General features: G+C 43.9%; 1 protein-coding gene across 6 annotated transcripts in view; it reads left to right on the top strand.

Moving 5' to 3' along the window:
* far1 (fatty acyl CoA reductase 1) overlaps positions 1-21,937 on the top strand; it is a 138,354-nt gene that overhangs the window by 91,146 nt on the left and 25,271 nt on the right. For 3 of the 6 annotated variants that reach the window (XM_070899483.1, XM_070899487.1, XM_070899486.1), the window contains exon 9: positions 1,779-1,950. In XM_070899483.1, coding sequence (XP_070755584.1) covers positions 1,779-1,950 — 172 coding nt within the window. Of the gene's footprint in view, positions 1-1,778; positions 1,951-2,773; positions 2,946-21,937 lie in introns of all 6 variants that reach the window. The other 3 variants (XM_070899485.1, XM_070899488.1, XM_070899489.1) reach the window with 2 other exon arrangements.

Consider the following 21,937-nt stretch of genomic DNA (forward strand, 5'->3'; position numbering starts at 1 on the left):
CTTGCTTCCACGCCAAAAAAGGATGAGTTCACAAGTGTTTTAATGAAGAACCTAATATTCCAGGTCCAGAACTGCATATTGAAGGGTGGAAGATGCCTGTGCTTGAATTTTTTTAACATGTGGTGGCCGTTGCACACCAGCCACTACACAGGCTTGACAGAGCTCGGTCTTAACCAAGACGATTGGAAACCAGCTCTGCTGCACGGACCTAGTACGCACACATATCGCAGTGTGGGCTGGCCCGTGCTGCTCCTGGGCCCACGCCTCTCCTGGGTCCTGAATTCACGCCACTCCTTTGCCCCGACCTCACCGCTCTATAATCTCTCGCTGCTCCTGCTGAACCTGGCCACATTCTAATCACCGACGTCCAATCCAGTCGCCCTCTTCACAGCCATCGCCCTCCCGGACCGGCTTGCACTGTACCTTGCAGTGGTATGTTCCTTTTGCAGTTCTGGTCACCACATTACAGGAAATATGTGATTGCACTGCCTCTTTCGATCACTGTCCATTTACACACTAGGCTTCCACTTCACCTTGTTGGGATGCTTTCTTCCTGTGCGGCATTCTCCTCCTCGCAAAGTGGCTGCTCACTCTGACCACAACTGGCGGCGACACTCGAGAACTGCTCACGTCAGTTGACCTGTTATACAGTGGCTCACTCACATCTCTTGTGCCAATTTTACCTTTTATCATGACATTCCATGTATGCTACCAATAAATCATAAAGCATCAAAGATACATGCCAATGACCACAGAAGAAAATGAACTAAACAAACATATGCTGGTTCTCTTACCAATCACCTTAAATCTGTGCCCTCTGGTTATCCGACCCTTGAACCATTGGAAACCGTTTATCTTTATCTAAACACTTCATGATTTTAAACGCCTCGAGCTAATCTCCTCTTAGCCATCTCTGCTCCAAGGAGAACAACCCCAGCTTATCCAGTCTATCCACATAACTGTAATTCTCCCTTCCCTGGAAACATTCTAGTAAATCTCCTCTGCACCCTCTCCAAAGCCTTCATATCCTACCTAAAGTGCAGTGCTCAGAATTGGACACAGTACTCCAGCTGGGGCCGAACCAGTGTTTTACTATGCTTGCAGCCGCCTCTGTGATAATATGGTCTGCATATTCTACTGCTACAGTTTGATGTATTTTATTTAGTGACTCTGCAGCTGGTGGGATTACGTGTTAAAAGTCCTGTTGTATTTGGGTGTGTGGTTGGTGTACAAACATCTTGCTTCATTTCCTATGGCAATGGGTGTACTGAGCTGTTAAACACCCTGTTGCCTCTATATTGGATGGTCAATTTGGCATTACACTCTTAGAAAAAAAAATTCCAGTCCAGATATAGTTTTCAAAGACTAGAGCTGCTTCGTTCTGACTTGGTCTGATTTTATTTTTTCCAAATGAACATAAATCATGTGGTAGTACAGCCAGAACCTAGTAAAGTCGCACTGCTTCATATATCCATTCAAACACTTTTTTTAATCCTTGTCCGTTTTTGACAATGGCGGAACAAATAATCAGATGTTTGTTTAGATCACCAATGTCAACTGATCGGCAAATGGCTGCGATCAAGCAGTCTGTTGATTGCCCAGTAAAATCATGTTGCTAATTTCTGGCAGTAGAATCACTTTGTGGTGACCAAAGGAAATTTGTGCAGTGGGTCTGATACTTCCTTTACAGCCCTAAATCCTTTGTTGACCTCACTAGAGGTTTTGAGCAGATGCTTAAAAAAAAATCGTTATACTGTCATGCAACTTTTCTTCCTCAGAGTACCATGTAATATCCACTTTCAAGAGGAATCCTCTCGAGCAGGCCTTCAGACGGCCCAATGTAAATCTAACCTCCAATCACTTGATCTATCACTACTGGATTGCTGTAAGCCATAAGGCCCCAGCATTCCTGTATGATGTCTACCTCAGGCTTACTGGAAGAAAACCAAGGTAATGGTGGCTAGCTTTACCCTGTACTTGTACCCTTAACTGAACCAATATGTGTCTTTTCAAAAAGCCCGTCTTTTTGTTCTACCCCAGAACCCCTTGAGCTATAGTCTCCGTCTAACCATTTGATGTGCAGCAGGACCTACGCAGTTAGGATGCCTAATTTTAGCAGCCATAATACTGACTGGAGATCCGTCAGAGAGTGTGTCTGATTTTCTGCAAGGCTGGTGCACAAGTAAATGTTCTCATTTAAGCTACTGTTAAAATCATTGGAACTTGGAAATGTCTGGGAGTTGTTAACATATTTAAAGGAAGTTTTCAGGCTTCAAAATGCTCGTATTTAATGCACCCCAATGTGATAGTCCTGGGGCAAATTCCAGTCTTAAGTTGTGGGGATGGGGGAAGAGCAGTTTTGAAAGTGAATTGTTTTCCACTGTCGCTTGATTATAATGTCCTGTGGGTGGACGCGATGAACTCTGTGTCTTTCAATTCTATTTAACTTTCACCAGAGCACAGGAGAGTCACACGTGCCCAGAAAGCCACCGTTTAACTTTAATTGCAAGTGTACCAATTTTTGTTTGAAGAAATGTAACAAAAGACCATTTCGATGTTTCCCCAATTGATATAATGGTGGCACCTAATTTGATGCAACTAATGCCTGAATGCAAAACTGCATTTTGGAACCTGTTGATTTGTCGATGAAATGGGAGGAATGATTTTGTGACTTTTAATTTGAAGCCTGGAATTTTTCCTTTAAATCTTCACTACCCCACTAGTGTAAGGTACGCTTCATTCAAAACAACAGTAATACTTATTTTCTCTGCAGAGTATCATGTAAATATGTCCTTCAAGATGAATCCTTTAGAACGGGCAATGAGACGCCCAAATGTAAAGCTTCGTTCCAACCCTATTTTGCATCAGTACTGGATTGCTGTCAGTCATACAGTACCTGCATTGTTTTATGATGCTATTCTCAGGCTGACTGGTCAAGAACCCCGGTAAGAATAGCTCAGTGGAGGATAGCCTTTGTATTGGCAGTATTTTTGGAGTTCACTTACATGGGCTTCAATGGCATGGTTCTTAATGCTGTTTAACTTTTCGCATTTGTGTGTGTGTATTTTTTTTTCCCCTCAAGGTAGCTGTTGGTGCACTAACCTTAATCACAAAACCTGCATGTTTCTCTTCCCATAGCCTCTTCAAATTTTAATAGGGATCTTCAACTTAATGTCGAGATGCATTTGTATAAGCAGTGTAATGTTGGTGTTCAGAGGCACCTGGGTGTCCTTCTACATGAATCACTGAAAGTTAACATGCAGGTACAGCAAGCAATTAAGAAAGCCAGTGGTATATTGCTCTTTATTACAAGAGGATTTGAGTGCAAGTGTAATGACGTCTTACTGCAATTGTATAGGGCCCTGGTGAGACCGCACCTGGAGTATTGTGTACAGTTTTGGTCTCCTTACCTAAGGAAGGATATACTTGCCATAGAGGGAGTGGGGGGGATTGTCCTGAGGAGAGATTGAGTAGACTAGGTCTAAATTCTCTAGAGTTTAGAAGAATCAGAGGTAATCTCATTGAAACATACAAAATTCTTACAGGGCTTGACACAGTGGATCCAGGGAGGATGTTTCCCCTGGATGGGGAGTCTAGAACGAGGGCTCATAATCTCAGAATAAGGGGTCGGCCATTTAGGACTGAGATGAGAAACTTGTTCACTCAGTGTTGTTAACCTGTGAAATTCCCTACCCCAGCGGTCTCTGGAAGCTCAGTCGTTGAGCATATTCAAGACAGAGATTGATAGGTTTTGGATATTAAGGGAATCAAGGGATATGGGAACAGTGCAGGAAAGTGGAGTTGAGGTAGAAGATCAGCCATGATCTTGAATGGCGAAGTAGGCTCAAGGGGCTAAATGGCCGCCTACTGCTCCTAATTCTTATGTTCTTATGTAATGGAACGCCAGCCTACCGGACTAGAGTAACGGTGCGAGCACGTAACCTGCAGTCCCCTCAAGCGATGAGGTCCCCCCCAGCTCAGCTATGCGGTCAGCGTGGCACTGAGAAGAGGCGCAAGGAGCTTAGTTTTGAGTGAAAGAAAGAAAAGGAGAGGTTAAAAATCCCAGACCTCTCCCACCAGCCAGACTGAGAATGGTATTACATGTCGGGGGCTAGGTCTCCTGTCTGGCTTCTCGGATGAAATAGCGCAACATTTGCGGGGAAGGGGAGAAAGGAGGAAATTAAAGGCAAAGTAGGAAGGAATCTATTAGAAATGTGATGCTTACGTTCAACAGCAGGGGTTTCCAAAATATGACAAGTTCCGGAGTGGAATTGCATGTGTGAAAGTTTCGCCTCAATTAGCGTACTGAAATTTCTCTCTGCTTCGAAGTAATTGAGTGAAAGGTGATAAAGAAAAGGAATTTGACTTGGATAAAGTCTTGCGTAATTATTTTTGAAATTGTTACTTTTAGAAAGGTAAACACATCCCAATTTACACACAGCAAGATTCCACAAACAGCAAATGGTTGGTTACTTTGTGGTGTGGGTTGAGGGAGGACTATGGACTGGAACTCCTCTTAGTATAGTACCATGGGATCTTTTATGTCTACCTGTATCACTGGAATGAGCAGGTGGAGCCTCCGCTTAAGGCTCAACTGAAATGTTTCCGACAGTGAAAGCCCCGCCAATTCATTGTTTCTTCCACCCATTCAAACAAAAACAGCTATGTGCAGTTATTTTTGTCAAAAGCTGAAGGGTGAGCGATTTTAACTTTTAACTATGTTTTGTTCAATAACTAAACTGTGTGGGTTATTTAGGAATTTAGGCTGGAGTGGGGCATGAACTTTGGTTGGGGTGGTAAGGAACTTGGGCTGGGTGAGGCATGACCTTCGGCTGCGGGGGATTCTTGTGCTGGGATTGGGGAGCTCTATTCTGTCTGGGGTCTGGTCAGAATGGCTCAGATTACACTTTGCAAAGTCACTCAGAACTTGGGCTGGGCGCTTCCAATTACACATTCCAGAGAAACTTCTGGGTGTATCTTATATTCCAAAGGGACCAATCAACAATCAGGACATGTGATCATATAGAGCCAATCAGAACATTTTCTAGTGCAAATAACTACATCCTTAAACGTGCGTGCCCATTTGAAATGAGATGTGTAAATACTCCACTTACCTGGGCGGGGCGCAGGATAAACACACTTGGACTTGATAGTCTTAAAATTGTCACTTGAACACTGGATTGCTCTCGATGAGAAAGCCCTTGAATTCATTCCCCGGTACATAGGCAGAGCAAGAAGTTTAGCAACAAATGTTCTATAGACCGGGCGTGTTTGTGACAGAAGGTGGGGGGTAGAGGGAAGGTTGGGAGGCTGCAGCCAGATGGAGAAAGGGTGCCAGTTGGTTCAGGCCGAAGGGAGGGGAGCAAATTCTCCCCCCTCGGGAAAGAGAGAGGGTGGTCGAAGATCGGACCTGGAATGCCATTTCTGAAGGAAATTAGAAACATTGTATTATTTTGGGTGATGATGCGCCATGAGTCTGGGTGAAAGACATTGAGTAGTGTGTGGACCAACTTCTGGGAGCTTGGCTTGAGCAGCTGGTGATTATTGTTTGGGAACTAAGTATGTTGTTAAGGTTCAGGAACAGGCTTTTGCACAGGACTATGCAGCTAGGGAGAAAGACATAAAGCAGATTATTCTCTGGAGTACCACCAGTGACACACGTTAAAATTGACAGGTAAAAGATTAGGCAGCTGGACGTGAGATTGTAAGAGTGGTTTCGGAGAGAGGAGTTTAAAGTTTGAGTCAAAGGAAGCAATGCTTTGGAAGAGTATTTTGGGGAGCTGTGGGGGGCGGGGGAGATCAAGTAATGTTCCTTGAGCAATAGTTTGTTACAGTAACAATCTCAGTCCTTGTTTTAAATTGTCTTAATTTGTAGATCCTCCCCTCAGCAAATGACTGCGTTTTGTCATGGGGCCACATCTGAATTACGATCTGAGCAATCTTTTTAAAAATCATCCCCTCTATTTTCTTTTGCAAAAAACGAAAACCCAGGCACGAGTTAATTAGTTTTAATCTGATCCTGTTGTTGAGGATTTGAAAGCGGTCATGTGGGAATGGTGAAAGGGCATGGGAGTGGAAGGTCACGTGTTGCTGAATGAGAAGTTATGTCCTTGGGGGTTTATTCAGTTCATTTCTCTTGTGCATGCCAGAAATACATTTTAATTAAAAGAATAAAGCCCGTCATCTAAAGGAAGATATTATCGGGGGAACAAAGTTAAGCCGTCAGCTTCTCAGTCGCTGTTGCCAGCATCATTCCCTATTGACCAATACTTGCAGGGCGAATAAGATTATCATCCCAGTCACGACCAATGTTCCTCCTCATTTTTATTTGGGTGCGCGGTCTCTTTAACTGGCTGCGTGGCCCATTCTAAGTTTCGCGCAATTGAAAAATGTCATATTTGAATAGCCGTTCCGAGCTGTACGGGACTGGCAGACTGCTGCGGGGTCATGCAACTCAGAGGGAACGTTGGTCAGTACTAACTGTGCCGATGGCATGGTGTAAATATCCCTTGTGGTTAGGGTTTTAGTTATTGGTCAGGCGATGAGTCATTGCTCTATGTACAGAAATACCGAGCGACTGACGTCCGATACATGAGCCTCACTAAATCAATCGCCTATAAAACTGGGCAAGTGGTCGACTTAGGGAGCTGATTGATTTGGAGAGCGGACTTGTCCACATTCCAGCAATCCTTGTGTTGAATACCAAGTGTGTTTGTATTTGGGTGTAATTGGAGAGAGTGTGACACTGTTCTACAGTGCTGTAAATGAGCTTATCTAAAGACAGCATCCTTGCTTACTCACTGGTCTTATTTGTCTGTGTGCCGTTAGATTAGCCGTTGTAGCATTAATTGGCAACTCCAGCTAATCCTCCTACAGTGTATTGGCTGATGCAGCTCATCCGACAGCTAATCATGGTGTGCAAGTGGAGCATTAGAAATAAATCTTTTGCAGAAATTGGAAAGAAATCCCATTGTTTAAATCTGAACTTCTGTCGGAACCCATCCACTGTTGGAAAAATTCATTTCTTATCTTCCACTTGTGCCGTATCATGGCTGTGCAACATACGGAAATACTTCTGCATCTGAGCAGATGCAGAAGTATTTTTATTGAAGTTCAGCAGTTCCTGAATATTTAATTAATGGTTTTGGTTGTGCTGATTGGGGAGTTGGCAGTGGAACAGCTGGGGTTCAGTCGAAAGATCACATTAAAGGGAGGCGATCAACATAAAGTGCTTTTCCGCTGGTGCTTATTCAGGTTGGATGGCGAGATTGGCATCATAAGAACATAAGAATTAGGAGCAGGAGTAGGCCATTTGGCCCCTCGAGCCTGCTCCACCATTCAATAAGATCATGGCTGATCATCTCCCTCAACTTCACTTTCCTACCCTATCCCCATATCCCTTGATTCCCTTAATATTCAAAAATCTATCGATCTCAGCCTTGAATATACTCAACGACTGAGCCTCCACAGCCCTCTGGGATAGAGAATTCCAAAGATTCACCACCCTCTGAGTGAAGAAAATTCTCCTCATCTCAGTCCTAAATGGCTGACCCCCTTATTCTGAGACTCTGATCCCTGGTTCTTGACTTCCCAGCCAGGACAAAACATCCTCCCTGCATCTACCCTGTCCAGCCCTGTAAGAAATCTGTATGTTTCAATGAGATCACCTCTCATTCTTCTAAACTCTCGAGAACACGGGCCTAGTCTACTCAATCTCTCATCATAGGACAATCGCCCCAATTCCAGGAATCAGTCTGGTGAACCTTCGTTGTGCTCCTTCTGTGGCAAGTATATCCTTCCTTGGGTAAGGAGACCAAAACTGGACACAATACTCCAAGTGCGGTCTCACCAGGGCTCTATTAATTGCAACTGCAATCCATGTGTCAACTTCCTCCACTGACATGGCTAACACTGTCTGCCTTGTCCTTGCAACAGAATTGTAGGTCCACATTGTGTAGGCTATGATTCTGTCTCTGAAATCATGCAACTGCCTTCAGCAATGTAATGCCCAAAGCCAGCACACTGATGCTGCTGTCTGGCCAAGCAAAACGAGCTGTCTTGGAGAAGTTGGGACTAAAAATAATGGTCAACTTCTTTTGATAGAAAGTTGGTTGAGAGAGTGCGAGATGCTTACAGCTTTTAAATTGGGACTTGATTTTTTTTTAAATCGAGGTTCTAGCATCTTTATATTCATTGGTGAAAGATAAGGATGGTCATTGCCTGCCTTACCAGACTTGCGTGGTTTGTGCCAACACCGAAATATACAGAGATAATTGGTCCAAAGGCAATCCAGTTTCCTAGTCAGTTATCTTTTTGCATCAAATGGATGAGGTCTCTACAAGCGATAATGGCTGGTGGTTTGAGTACTTCGAAAAGGGTGGGGTGGATTGCAACTGGTGTTGTATAGACAATAGGAGAGCACCATGGGGGGTACTTGTCTCAGCAGGACTTGCCTCCTAGCTGTCTGGTGGCTATCAGCCCTTTCAAGCCAGGTTTAGCTGTTTATGCAAGCCGACTGCTTTATGCAGAAATTTCTGGAAGGACCAGGACTCCATTTTGTTATATATTGAAAAAGGGCACAAAAATACCGTGTGGTATCAGCTTAGATAAAAATACATTTCCACATGTGCAACGGCCACCCCACGTTAAAAGAACTCATGCACAAGCATCTTCCACCCTTTAAAATGAAGGTCGGGACCTGGAACATCAGGACCCTCATGGACAACCCCAACAGCGACGAACCGGAATGTCGCATCGGCATCATTTCCCGGGAGCGCCGACGTTTCAACATAGACATCGCCGCCGTAAGTGAGACCCGGTGGGCTCAAAAAAACTAGGTGGTGGTTACACCTTCTGGAAAGGTAAACCAGAAGAACACCACCACCTCCATGACGTGGGCTCCACCGTGAACTTGTTGGGCATCTTAGGGACTCGCATTGCGGGATAAACAAACGCCTCATAACTCTTCGACTCACCCTAGCCCGGAACCAGTGCGCTATGGTCTCAAATCCCCTCTAATCATACTAGCAATTACTTGAAATCAATACCCCCTGACCTCCCTGCTCCACTCCATCTAGGCCCCTCGTAATTTTATACACCTCGTATATTTTAGAAAACATTTATTGTCTATATTGATGGAAATGCAAAAGCTGTTGAATACAGTTACGTGCATTGTGACCTGGGAATTACAACTAATTCACCAAGAAATGTTTGTTAACATTGGTACATTGACCAAGTGCTTTAGAAAATAGATATTAAAACTGTTGTCACTAGACAAAGGGGGTGCGCAAGATCGTCAGATTTACATCTCTCATTCGATTTCTATGTTCTCCTGTATCTTCTTTATCAGCATGTTATTTATCTTACTGCGGTTTTTTTGGTCAGCTAGGTGTCGGACATGAGCAGAAGCCTGCCTGCAAACCACACGGCTAGATATTGAATGCACATGCTGCAGCCTCCCCCAGAGAGACAGCACCAACTTAATATAAGAAATAGGAGCAGGAGTAGGCCATTTGGCCCCTTGAGCCTGCTCCATCATTTAATAAGATCATGGCTGATCTGATCTTGGACTCAACTCCACTTTCTTGCCTGTTCCCCATAACCCTTCACACCCTTACCATTCAAAAATGTGTCTATCTCAGCCTTGAATATATTCAATGACCGAGCCTCCACAGCTCTCTGGGGTAGAGAATTCCAAAGATTCACGACCCTCTAAGAGAAGAAATTCCTCCTCATATCTGTTTAAAATGGGTGACCCCTTATTCTGAAACTATGTCCCCTAGTTTTAGATTCTCCCACGAGGGGAAACATCCTCTGCATCTACCCTGTCAAGCCCCTCAGAATCTTATATGTTTCAATGAGATCAACACTCATTCTTTTAACTCCAATGAATATAGGCCCAACCTGCTCAATCTTTCTTCATAAGACAACCTTTTCATCTCGGGGGTCAACCTAGTGGACCTTCTCTGAACAGCCTCCAATGCAAGTATATCCCTCCTTAAATAAGGAGACCAAAGCTGTATGCAGTACTCCAGGTGTGTTCTCACCAACGCCCTGTACAGTTGTAGCAAGACGTCCTTACTTTTATACTCCATCCCCACTAACTAAAGGCGCAGGTTGGCAGAGCTCCCCAAATGATTGCAGGGATCCCTCTTGGAGTTTAACCAGCTAAAGTTGCACAGGCTACCAGCACACAGCACTGTTAGGCCTCCTGCTGCTTGATCAGCCAGTCCTACTCAAGCCATTAAGGCATTGCCTTGCAGGATTGTCTGGAGTTGTCCAAAGCAGAACAAGTCCTAGCCCCTACTGATGGTGTGGGCTAGCTGGTCAATCCTCCGTAATACCCTAAAGTACTGCAAACATGCCTGGCTTGGGTGTCTGAATAGATGGCAGATTACTGAGTCTGCTGCAGAAGGGTGGCTTGGTTCTGAACTTCCATTGCCAGGTATGTCATTTTGGTGCCATCCAAACCTTAAATAGCCTTCTTGACCTCCCCCTCCCCAAGGAGGATAGTCACTAGCTGGTCATTTTCTGTGGCTGTATGTATATTAAATTTGCTACATGGGATGTGTATTTCATCCATAACTTTGATGCGAAGCCTACTGATGTGGGAAAACCTATTATATTACCTGCTATAGGTGGAGCTGTGATGGGAATTTTCAGTGATAACCTGTACCTGTCACAGATGTACCAAATGTGGTGTTTAACTGACATTTGAACTCGTTGCTTATGAAAACATAATAAACATTGCTCGTTATGGGGAGGGAAGAAGGTGAATGGGATCATTCTTTCCCAAAAACCTTCTGCTGATTCTTGTAGTCTCACTGTTTGCTTTCTTTTTATTTGACCCCCCCCCCCCCATTATTTTCTGCCCTCTCATTGTCCTCCTCTACTTCCCCTTTTAATCCATTCCTCTCCACTCGTGGTGGTCCTCCTCATCCATTCGTAACTTGATACCAAAGATGAGAAACATTAAAAGTTACGGTGTCAGTCTAGATCAGATCTGAAATTCTGGAATGGGGTTTGAACCCACAGCCTTTTTAACATTCTCAAGATGTGTGTGACACTGGCAAGGCTGGTATTTATTGCCCATACCCAGTTCTCTCCAGGTGGTGGTGGGCCACCGCCTTCAATTGCTGGTAGTGGTTTGATGTAACTGAGTGGCTTACTAGACCACTATAGAAGGGCAACTGCAAGTCAAACCATGCTGGGGTGGAACTTGATTACATTTAGGTCAGACCCTGCAGGGAACAGTCGGTTTCTTTCCCTAAATGACAATCGTGACTCAGCTGGATTCTAAATGACAATCCAACAGCTTTATGGTCACTTTTATGGTCACACAAGGCTATATCTGGCCATTTCCTTGTATCCTACCCTCCTACAACACCAGTACTTGTACCACTTGTAGCTAAATTTGTTGATGATACAAAGATAGGTGGGAAAGCAAATTGTGTGGAGGACATAAAGAATCTGCAAAGGGATAGGCTAATTAAGTGGTCACAAATCTGGCAAATGGAGTATATTGTCGGAAAATGTGAGGTAGGAAAAATAAAAAAACAAATTATTTAAATGGGGAGAGATTACAAAATGCTGAGGTACAGAGGGACCTGGGGGTCCTTGTAAATGAAACACACAAAGTTAGCATGCAAGTAATTCGGAAGGTAAATGGAATGTTGGCTTTTATTGCAAGGTGGATGGAGTATAAAACCAGAGAAGTCCTGCTACAACTGTGGGGTATTGGTGAGGCAACACCTGGACTACTGTACAGTTTTGATCTCCTTATTTAAAGGAGTGATATACTTGCATTGGAGGAAGTTCAGAGAAGGTTTACGAGGTTGATTCCTGAGATGAAGGGGTTGTCTTATGAAGAAAGGTTGAACCTATACTCGCCAATGAGTTTAGAAGAATGAGAGGAGATCTTATTGAAACACAAGATTCTCAAGGAGCTTGACAGGGTAGATGCAGAGAGGATGTTTCCTCTCCTGGAGGAATCTTGAACTAGGGGGCATAATTTCAGAATAAGAGGTCGCCCTTTTAAACTGGAAATGAAGAGCAATTTCTTTTCTCAGAGTTATGAATCTTTGGAGTTCTCTGCCCCAGAGAGCTGTGAAGGCTGGGCCATTGAATATATTTAAGGTGGAGTCAGATTTTTGAATGATAGGGGAATCAAGGGTTATGGGGAGCGGGCAGGGAAGTGGAGTTGAGGCCAAGATCTTATTGAATAGCGGAGCAGGCTCGAGGGGCCAAATGGTCTGCTCCTCCTACTTCTTATGTTCTTATCTATCCATGAGGGAAAACTCACCTACGTCTTCACTCTTTACCGATTTTTCCTGCACTGTTTACCCACTCACTATGACATCTCTGCTGTGTCGCCTCTGTCTTTGATTCCCTTGCTCCCAGCAAAATTTTCAGTCTCTGATATCTGCTGTTCCTCACCGTCACTCCGAGGTTTGAGGGGTGTAAACTCTATGATGAGTAGTGTTTCCCAGGCAGCTGTACTGGGGCCTCTGCTTTTCACCATATATGTTAATGACTTTGATGAAAGAATAGAGTGTTAAAATCTAAAACTCTGGCAGATGGATTTCACTGTGGGGGGAAGTATGAGGTCGCCGCCTTGAACAGCCGCAGTCCGTGTGGTGAAGGTGTTCCCTAAAGTGTTGTATTCACCGTGGTATGACTGGAGACTATTCTGCAGCAATTGACTTAGTGATTTTGAGGTACATTGTTGTGCCCACACTAACTCAAGTAAAGACACCGGATTAGGTCTGCATATGGGAGCTGTTGTGATCTGGAATGCGCTGCCTGAAAGGGTGGTGGAAGCAGATTCAATAATAATTTTTAGAAGGGAATGGGATAACTATGTGAAGGAGAAAAATTTGAAGGGCTCTGGGGAAGGGCAGGGATGTGGGCGTCGCTGGCAAGGCAGTCATTTATTGCCCATCTCTAATTGCCCTTGAGAAAGTGGTGGTGAGCCGCCGCCTTGAACCGCTGCAGTCCGTGTGGTGAAGGTGCTCCCACAGTGCTGTTAGGGAGGGTGTTCCAGGATTGTGACCCAGAGACGATGAAGGTACGGCTGATATACTTCCAAGTCAGGATCATGTGTGACTCGGGGGAATGTGGAGGTGGTGGTGATCTTCTCCCCCACCCTTTGATTGCTCTTTTAGAGCAGGCACAGGCATGATCATTCTAGGATTCTATGACCTCATACTTTCCTATAGTGAAATCCATCTGCCAGAGTTTTGCCCACTCAATCTGTCAATGTCACTTTAACTTCCTGCTCCCATCTACACAACTTACTGTACCTATCTACTTGGTCATCTGCAAAAATAGATATGTAACTCTCTATTCTTTCTTCGAAGTCATTAACATATATGGTGAAAAGCCGAGTCCTCAGTACAGATGCCTCTGGCCGCGTAAAATAATTCTCTTCGTCTTCCCTGTCTCTTTCGCCAATTCCCTTAAATCTGCCCTTTACTCCATTTCAAATATTTTTATTACCAATAACCAAGTGGTCAAAGAAAATGTCTCCCTGGTTTGCTCATTACAATATCCAAGAGATTAATTTTTTGTTCTTAGCGAGTTGGAAATCCTGCCTCTCAATATGTGGTTGGGTAAAGATGCCAGTCTTGTCTTGTTTTCCCCCCCATTCAATTCTTCACCACCAACCCTTCCCCCTTCACATTTCACTCATCAATTCACAACTCAATTGTTTAATTGGACTTTGGAGGTGTTCTTGATTCTAAACCTTTACTGAGAGGAGCTGAAAGAATTATTTATATTGCCTTGATTTTTAATTATCAACATGGTTTGTCGATAGCGTAAGTTTGATTATTCTGCTGTCAGTATTTTGTTGATCTTCCTGCTTCTCTGTAAACTTTCCCTAATAATGTTGTATTATTCAATGTAACATGACTGCAGACTATTCTGCAGCAATTGACTTAACTCTGGTTTTGAGGCACATTGTTGGGCCCACACTAACTCAAGTAATGGAGTAAGGACAATGGATTAGGCCTGCATACTGAAGCTGTTGTGCCAGCAGTGGCTCAGTGGGAAGCACTCTCGCCTCTGAGTTAGAAGGTTATGGGTTCAAGTCCCACTCTGGTGACTTGAGCACAAAAACCTAGGCTGACACTTAGTGTTGCATTGTCAGAGGTGTCATCTTTCAGATGAGATGTTTGCCCCGTCTGCCCCCTCAGGTACATGTAAAACAAACCCCACGGCACTATTTCGAAGAAGAGCAGGGGAGTTCTCTCCGGTGTCGTGGGGCCAATATTTATCCCTCAACCAACGCCAGTAAAACAGATTATCTGATCATGATCATATTTGTGGGCGCTTGCTGTGTGAAAATTGGCTGCCACGTTTCCTACATTACAACAGTGACTACACTTCAAAAAGTACTTAATTGGCTGTGAAGCGCTTTGGGACATCCAGAAGTTGTGAAAGGCACTACAGAAATGCATGTCTTTTTCTTTCATTGTCGAACTGTATAAGGAATGGTGCTGGTGACAGGGAGACCCTATCTGCAACCATGGAGTTTATTGTGCAGTTTGCAAAATATAATCGGACTATATTTGTACTGTATTCTCCGAAGTTTAAAGTAACCCTTGGGAACTCAGTGTTGTGCTTATTTTCCGAGTCCTTGAACGATGTGTTTTCAAAAAAACTGGTGTTCGCTCACCTGACTTGATCATTTTTTCCATGTTTTCTCCCAGCTGGGAAATTCTTGGTTAACAATCGGAGTTGTAATAGATGGGCCTTGGTAGCTATTGCAATAAGTTTATATTTTGGGGAGAGTTTTGTGTGCTGAGGCAAATGATGGTGCACGAGAATTGAACTCTGTCAGCATTTTATAAACACTCTGACGTAAGCCGTAGCACAGCCAGCTGCACTACAAGCTAATGTCTGCTCTAATCTAATTTAGTCTGAGTCTCGAGAAGCTGCTGTTGGAGTGCTTTGCTCATCAACCCTCCCTGCAGCCTTTTTGAGCATCAGTGCAAAACTTGGAACAATTTTATGGATCCACGCCCATTATGAACCGCATTGAAGTCACCACAATTTGTTTCACAAAGAACGCTCTTCACTCCCAACAGTTCTGTATTGATTGCAAACGCTGTTAAGCAGTTCACCATTTATCTTTTACATTTCTGCCTCTGGTTGGGAAAACTGTTTGACAAACCGCTGGCAGACTGTTATAAAGAGGAAAAAAAGGGACTTGCATTTCTATAGCGCCTTTCACGACCATTGGGCGTCCCAAAGCGCTTTACAGCCAATGAAGTACTTTTTGAAGTGTAGTCACTGTTGTAATGTAGGAAACGAGGCAGCCAATTTGTGCACAGTAAGCTCCCACTAACAGCAATGTGACAATAGCCAGATAATCTGTTTTAATGATGTTGATTGAGGGATAAATATTGGCTGGAACACTGGGGAGAACTCCCCTGCTCTTCAAAATAGTGGCCATGGGAACTTTTACATCCACCTGAGAGAGCAGACGGTGCGCTCAGTTTAACATCTCATCCGAAAGACGACACCTCTGACAGTGCAGCACAGCTGCTGATATTTGTTTAGTCTTTTGCATTGGGTGGGACTCTCCCTTGTCCTGATTTCTGTTTGATTACCATCTCGTTGGACGAGGATAGACTTACTTTAGGAATCATGGTTGCTCCCTGTTGTGCTGCCCATTGCTAATGAAGGATATACTTTCCATAGAGGGAGTGCAACGAAGGTTCACCAGACTGATTCCTGGGATGGGGGGATTGTCCCATGAGGAGAGATTGAGTAGACTAGTCCTATAGTTCAGAAGGTGATCTCATTGAAACATACAAAATTCTTACAGGGCTTGACAGGATAGATGAAGGGAGGGTGTTTCCCCTGGCTAAGGAGTCACAGTCTCAGAATAAGGGGTCGGCCATTTAGGATTGGGATGAGATGCTTCTTCACTCAGAGGGTGGTGAATCGCCGGAATTCTCTACCCCAGAGGGCTGTGGAGGCTCAGTCTTTGAATATATTCAAGACAGACATAGATATATTTTTGAATATTAAAGCAATCGAGGGATATGGGGATAGTGCGGGAAAGTGGAGTTGAGGTAGAAGATCAGCCATGATTTTATCGAATGGCAGAGCAGGCTCGAGGGGCCAAATGGCCTACTCCTGCTCCTAATTCTTGTTGGGTTATTATATACTGTCCTTGAGAGGTGTTAAGGAGTTGGGGTGGGACACTTTGCGGTGCCATTGCAGCTTCTGTTTATGCACTGTAATGTAGCGGAGATGTCGCCACGTGCAAGCAATACTTTATGTTGCATATTTGCTGCAAACAGCAGTATCAGTTGTCAGTGGCTGTGTGGAAACAAATGAAACAGCTCCAGCTTGTTGACAGAAGTGATATTGTTGCCCCAGTACGCACTGATCTTGCTGTGATGGATGCTGAAGCTGAACTCTTCAGTGTTTGACCTATTGAAGTTCCCTTAGACCAGCATTTATCCCTCAGCCAACATCACCAAGACAAATTATCTGGTCATTATCTCATTGCTGTTTGTGGGAGCTTGCTGCCACGTTTCCTACATTACAATTGAGACTGCTCTTCAAATATACTTCAGTGGCTGTAAAGAGCTATTGGATGTCATAAGGTTGTGAAAGGTGCTATAGAAGTGGATGCAACATCTTTTATTCCTTCTCTCTCTTCTCTTTCTCTCTCTCCTCTTTTTATTCTCTCTTTCTCTTTATTCTCTGCTCTCTCCTTTCTTCAGCAGCCTCATCACAAGCTATTGCCAATGCACAATACAGCATGGACTAACAATGATTACCAAAGTATGTGTACCCACATCTAATTAAAATGTGGCAAACCAGAAATATGGGCACGAGTGGAGCGCTTGGGTGAATACCCGCCTAATGCAGAAAGGCAAATTCAACACAAGTAAAACACAGTTCCTCTAACTCCGTGTTGTGCAGTAGAATACCCACTGGCTTGCCACAGGTGGGGCTATGGCAATATCGTACTCACCAGATAATTTTAGTAGAAAACACCTTATGCTAATATAGGTAAATGTACTTCATGTGTGTGTATTTACTGAACAAACATCACCAAGATTCAGTAACCAAAGAAATCCAACCACACACAGCAATCAAAAAAACAACTCTCACACTCTACTCTTATTTTACCAGCAATCGCACAGCAAGGTTAAAGGTCACATACACACACCACGTGAGTATTGAGATCATTTGCCCAGTGACTGTCTAATGTGCATTATTTACTTATTAATCAGGAATATAATTTGCCATATGGTCAGCACTGCTCTTAACAAGGGACAAAATGTGAAAGATAGAATATTGTAAATGGGTTAACAGCTTTTGCAATTAATCATAGACTATTGGATGAAGGATCTGGCCTGTTTCTGGCTATAAATTATTTGTAATTTATATAGAGTCTTGGTTAGGCCACACTTGGAGCACTCTGCACAATTGTGGTCTCCTTACTACAAAAGATTTGAAACACCGGAGAAAGAGGATGTTTCCCCCTCGTGGCTGAATCTAGAACTAGGGGGCATAGTTTCAGAATAAGGGATCGCACATTTAAAATGGAAATGAGGAGGAATTTCTTCTGAGGGTCTTGAATCTTTGGAATTCTCTACCCCAGAGAGCTGTGAAGACTGGGTCATTGGGCCCAAGTTTCCCCAGGAGTTGCTCCTTTTTCTTTGGAGCAACTTGATTTTTCTGGACGAACTTTTTAATTGCAATTCTGGCCATTTAATTTGCGCCACTGTAAGTGAGTTAAGTTTTTTTTTTTAGTTCCGTTTTTTTTTCAAAAGGGGGCGTTCCCAGCCACTTACCCTTGTTTTAGGCGTTTGGCCAGCAAATAGTTGCTCCAAACTAACTTAGGGCAGCGTATGTTGCCACTTCTTTCAGCACAGAAAAACCTTACCTAGAGTTAAGGAATAGGCGCAAGTAACTACATTTAAAGCACCACTAAGCACCAAACAAAGCACAAAAAGTAATCAGCAATTAATTAATAAATAAAATAGAAGGAACCCTGCACCTAAAGCACAAGATCAAAGTAAGAAGCAATTAATAAATAAAAAATAAAAAAATAGAAGGAAGCTTGCACCTAAAGCACCAAAATCAATCAGCAAATAACAAATAAAAAATAGAAGTCTTACCTTAGGGAATGCAGCGGGCTGATGATGAGGGAGCTTTTCGGCCAGGGCTAGGGACGACGTGCTTCGGGCCAATCCCACACAGCTGCAGCGCACGTTTGCAGAAACGGCCTGCCAGGAGCTACTGCACATGCGCACAGACTCTAGCGCGCATGTGCAGAGGTCCCGGCACTGGCTCCGCCCTCAATCCATTGGGTCACGCTGCGCCACGACTGAAGAGAGGCTGGGAGGGACCAGAATACCTACGTTCTCCTCTGCTGAATTCTAAATTTCCCCCAGTCCTCGGGTTTGCTGCTTTTTCTGGCCAATTTATATGCCTCTTCCTTGGATTTAACACTATCCCTAATTTCCCTTGTTAGCCACGGTTGAGTTACCTTCCCCTTTTTATTTTTACTCCAGACAGGGATGTACAATTGTTGAAGTTCATCCATGTAATCTATAAATGTCTGCCATTGCCTATCCACTGTCAATCCTTTGAGTATCATTTGCCAGTCTATTCTAGCCAATTCACGTCTCATACCATTGAAGTTACCTTTCCTTAATTCAGAGACTAGGGTCCTGAATTTAACACTGTCACTCTCCATCTTAATAAAGAATTCTACCATATTATGGTCACTCTTCCCCAGGGAGCTTCGCACAACAAGATTGCTAATGTAACACCATTTTTTAAAAAGGAGAGAGAGAGAAAACGGGTAATTATAGACCGGTTAGCCTGACATTGATGGTGAGGAAATTGTTGGAATCAATTATTAAAGATGAAATAGCAGCGCATTTGGAAAACAGTAACAGGATTGGTCCAAGTCAGCGTCGATTTATGAAGGGGAAATCATGCTTGACAAATCTTCTTGAATTTTTTGAGGATGTAACTAGTAGAGTGGACAAGGGAGAACCAGTGGATGTGGTGTATTTGGACTTTGAAAAGGCTTTTGACAAGGTCCCACACACGAGATTGGTGTGCAAAATCAAAGCACATGGTATTGGGGGTAATGCATTGACGTGGATAGAGAACTGGTTGGCAGACAGGAAGCAGAGAGTCGGAATAAACGGGTCCTTTTCAGAATGGCAGGCAGTGACCAGTGGGGTGCCGCAGGGTTGAGTGCTGGGACCCCAGCTATTTACAATATACATCAATGATTTAGATGAAGGAATTGAATGTAATATCTCCAAGTTTGCAGATGACACTAAGCTGGGTGGCGGTGTGAGCTGTGAGGAGGATGCTAATAGACTGCAGAGTGACTTGGACAGGTTAGATGAGTGGGCAAATGCATGGCAGATGCAATATAATGTGGATAAATGTGAGGTTATCCACTTTGATGGCAAAAACAGGAAGGCAGAATATTATCTGAATGGTGATAGATTAGGTAAAGGGGGAGATGCAACGAGACCTGGGTGTATTGGTACATCAGTCATTGAAGTTTGGCATGCAGGTACAGCAGGCAGTGAAGAAGGCAAATGGCATGTTGGCCTTCATAGCTAGAGGATTTGAGTATAGGAGCAGGGAGGTCTTACTGCAGTTGTACAGAGCCTTGGTGAGGCCACACCTGGAATATTGTGCTCAGTTTTGGTCCCTTAATCTGAGGAAGGACATTCTTGCTATTGAGGGAGTACAGCGAAGGTTCACCAGATTGATTCCTGGGATGGCAGGACTGACATATGAGGAGAGACTGGTCAACTGGGCTTGTATCCACTGGAGTTTAGAAGAATGAGAGGAGATCTCATAGAAACATATACAATTCTGACGTGATTGGACTGGTTAGAAGCAGGAAGAATGTTCCCGTTGCTGGGGAAGTCCAGAACCAGAGGTCACAGTCTAAGAATAAGAGGTAAGCCATTTAGGACCGAGATGAGGAGAAACTTCTTCACTCAGAGAGTGGTTAACCTGTGGAATTATCTACCGCAGAAAGTTGTTGAAGCCAATTCGTTAGATATATTCAAAAGGGAGTTGGATATGGCCCTTACGCCCAAAGGGATCAAGGGGTATGGAGAGAAAGCAGGAAAGGGGTATTGCGGTTGAATGATCAACCATGATCTTATTGAATGGCGGTGCAGGCTCGAAGGGCCGAATGGTCTGCTCCTGCACCTAATTTCTATGTTTCTATGTCTTTTTTCAGTGTGCTTGGAAGTGGACAAAACGGCGCATCTCTGGTGAGGGCGCCAGCAAAACAGGTTCGAGAAACTCTAGCCCATAGAATATATTTAAGGTGGAGATATAGGCAGATTTTTTAACGATTAGGGAGTCGAGGGTTATGGGGAGCGGGCGGGGAAGTGGAGTTGAAGCCAAGATCCGATCAGCCGTGACGCAGGCTCGAGGGGCCGAACGGCCTACTCCTCGTATTTCTTATGTGCTTATATTAAAAGAATTACAAGGGCTGCCAGAATTGAGAGGATGCAATTGTCATGAAAGATTGAGCAGGCTGGAGCTCTTTTCTCTGGAAAAGAGAAGACAAACAGGTGACCTGATGGAGGTCTTTAAAATTATGAAGTGGTGCGGTAGACTGGATGTGGAGAATTTGTTTACACTAGTGGGTGAGTCTAGAACAAGGGTACATAAATATAAGATGGTCACCAACCGTACTAATAAAGAATTCAAGAGGAATTTCTTTACAGAGCGGCAAGAATATGGAACTCGCTGCCACATGGAGTGTTTGAAGTAGTTAAGGGGAGGCGTGATACATACATGAGGGAGAAGGGACCCTAGGGATCTGGGGGCAGTGTGGGAGGAGGTAATCAGAGTGGTAGCCTCACCTGGAGTAAAATCACTGGCAAAGACCAGTTGGCTTGATTGGATTGTTTCTGTGCTTATACATTCTATGAAATTCTGTACAGTGCTTCTCATTTTGTTCCATTTATTGGGTCCAAAGTTAAGACTGGATGCTGCTTGGGACTAGACAGAGTAGGGAGGATGTTTCCTCTGGCTGGGGAGTCTAGAACCAGGGGTCACAGTCTCAGAATAAGGGGTTGGCCAGTTAGGACTGTGATGAGGAGAAATTTCTTCACTTAGGGTGGTGAATCTCTGGAATTCTCTACCCCAGAGGGCTGTGGAGGCTCCGTCTTTTGAGTATATTCAAGACAGAGATTGATAGATTTTTGAATATTAAGGGAATCCAGGGATATGGGGACAGTGCAGGAAAGTGGAGTTGAGGTAGATCATCAGCCATGATATTGAATGGCGGAGCAGGCTCGAGGGGCCTAATGACCGACTCCTGCAGGCCTAATGACCGATTCCTGCTCCTAATTCTTATGTTCTTTTATGTTCTTAGTTGTGTAAAGTACTGGTGTCTACATGGCTCACAGTGTTGATTCTGGGTTAAGCGTCCTCAATGCAACATAATAGCACTACCACTTAAAGCACGAGGACGAGTGGTGAATCTGTTGGAAGCTGTAGCACTTTGAGCCTCAGTCAGAAGCACAACATGTTTAATCTTTATTGCAAGTTTAGTGTTTTGCAGCTTTTATAATTACGGTTTGGTTCCTGAGAGCTACTCCATGCATTGCTCTCAGCCCGTTTATACTCTCAGAAACTGATCTTGAAAGAAAAAAAAAAAGACTTCCATTTATAAAGCCCCTTTCATGACCTCAGGATGTCCCAAAGTGCTTTTGAAGTGCAGTCACTGTTGTAATACAAGAAACGCGGCAGCCAATTTGAACACAGCAAGCTCCCATGAACAGCAATGTGATAATGATCAGATAATCTGTTTTGAGGGATAAATTTAAGGTGGAGATATAGACAGAATTTTGAATGATAAGGGAGTCGAGGGTTATGGGGAGCGGGCAGGGAAGTAGAGTTTGAG

The sequence above is a fragment of the Pristiophorus japonicus genome, chromosome 14 (assembly GCF_044704955.1).
Source record: "Pristiophorus japonicus isolate sPriJap1 chromosome 14, sPriJap1.hap1, whole genome shotgun sequence".
NCBI lineage: Eukaryota > Metazoa > Chordata > Chondrichthyes > Pristiophoridae > Pristiophorus > Pristiophorus japonicus.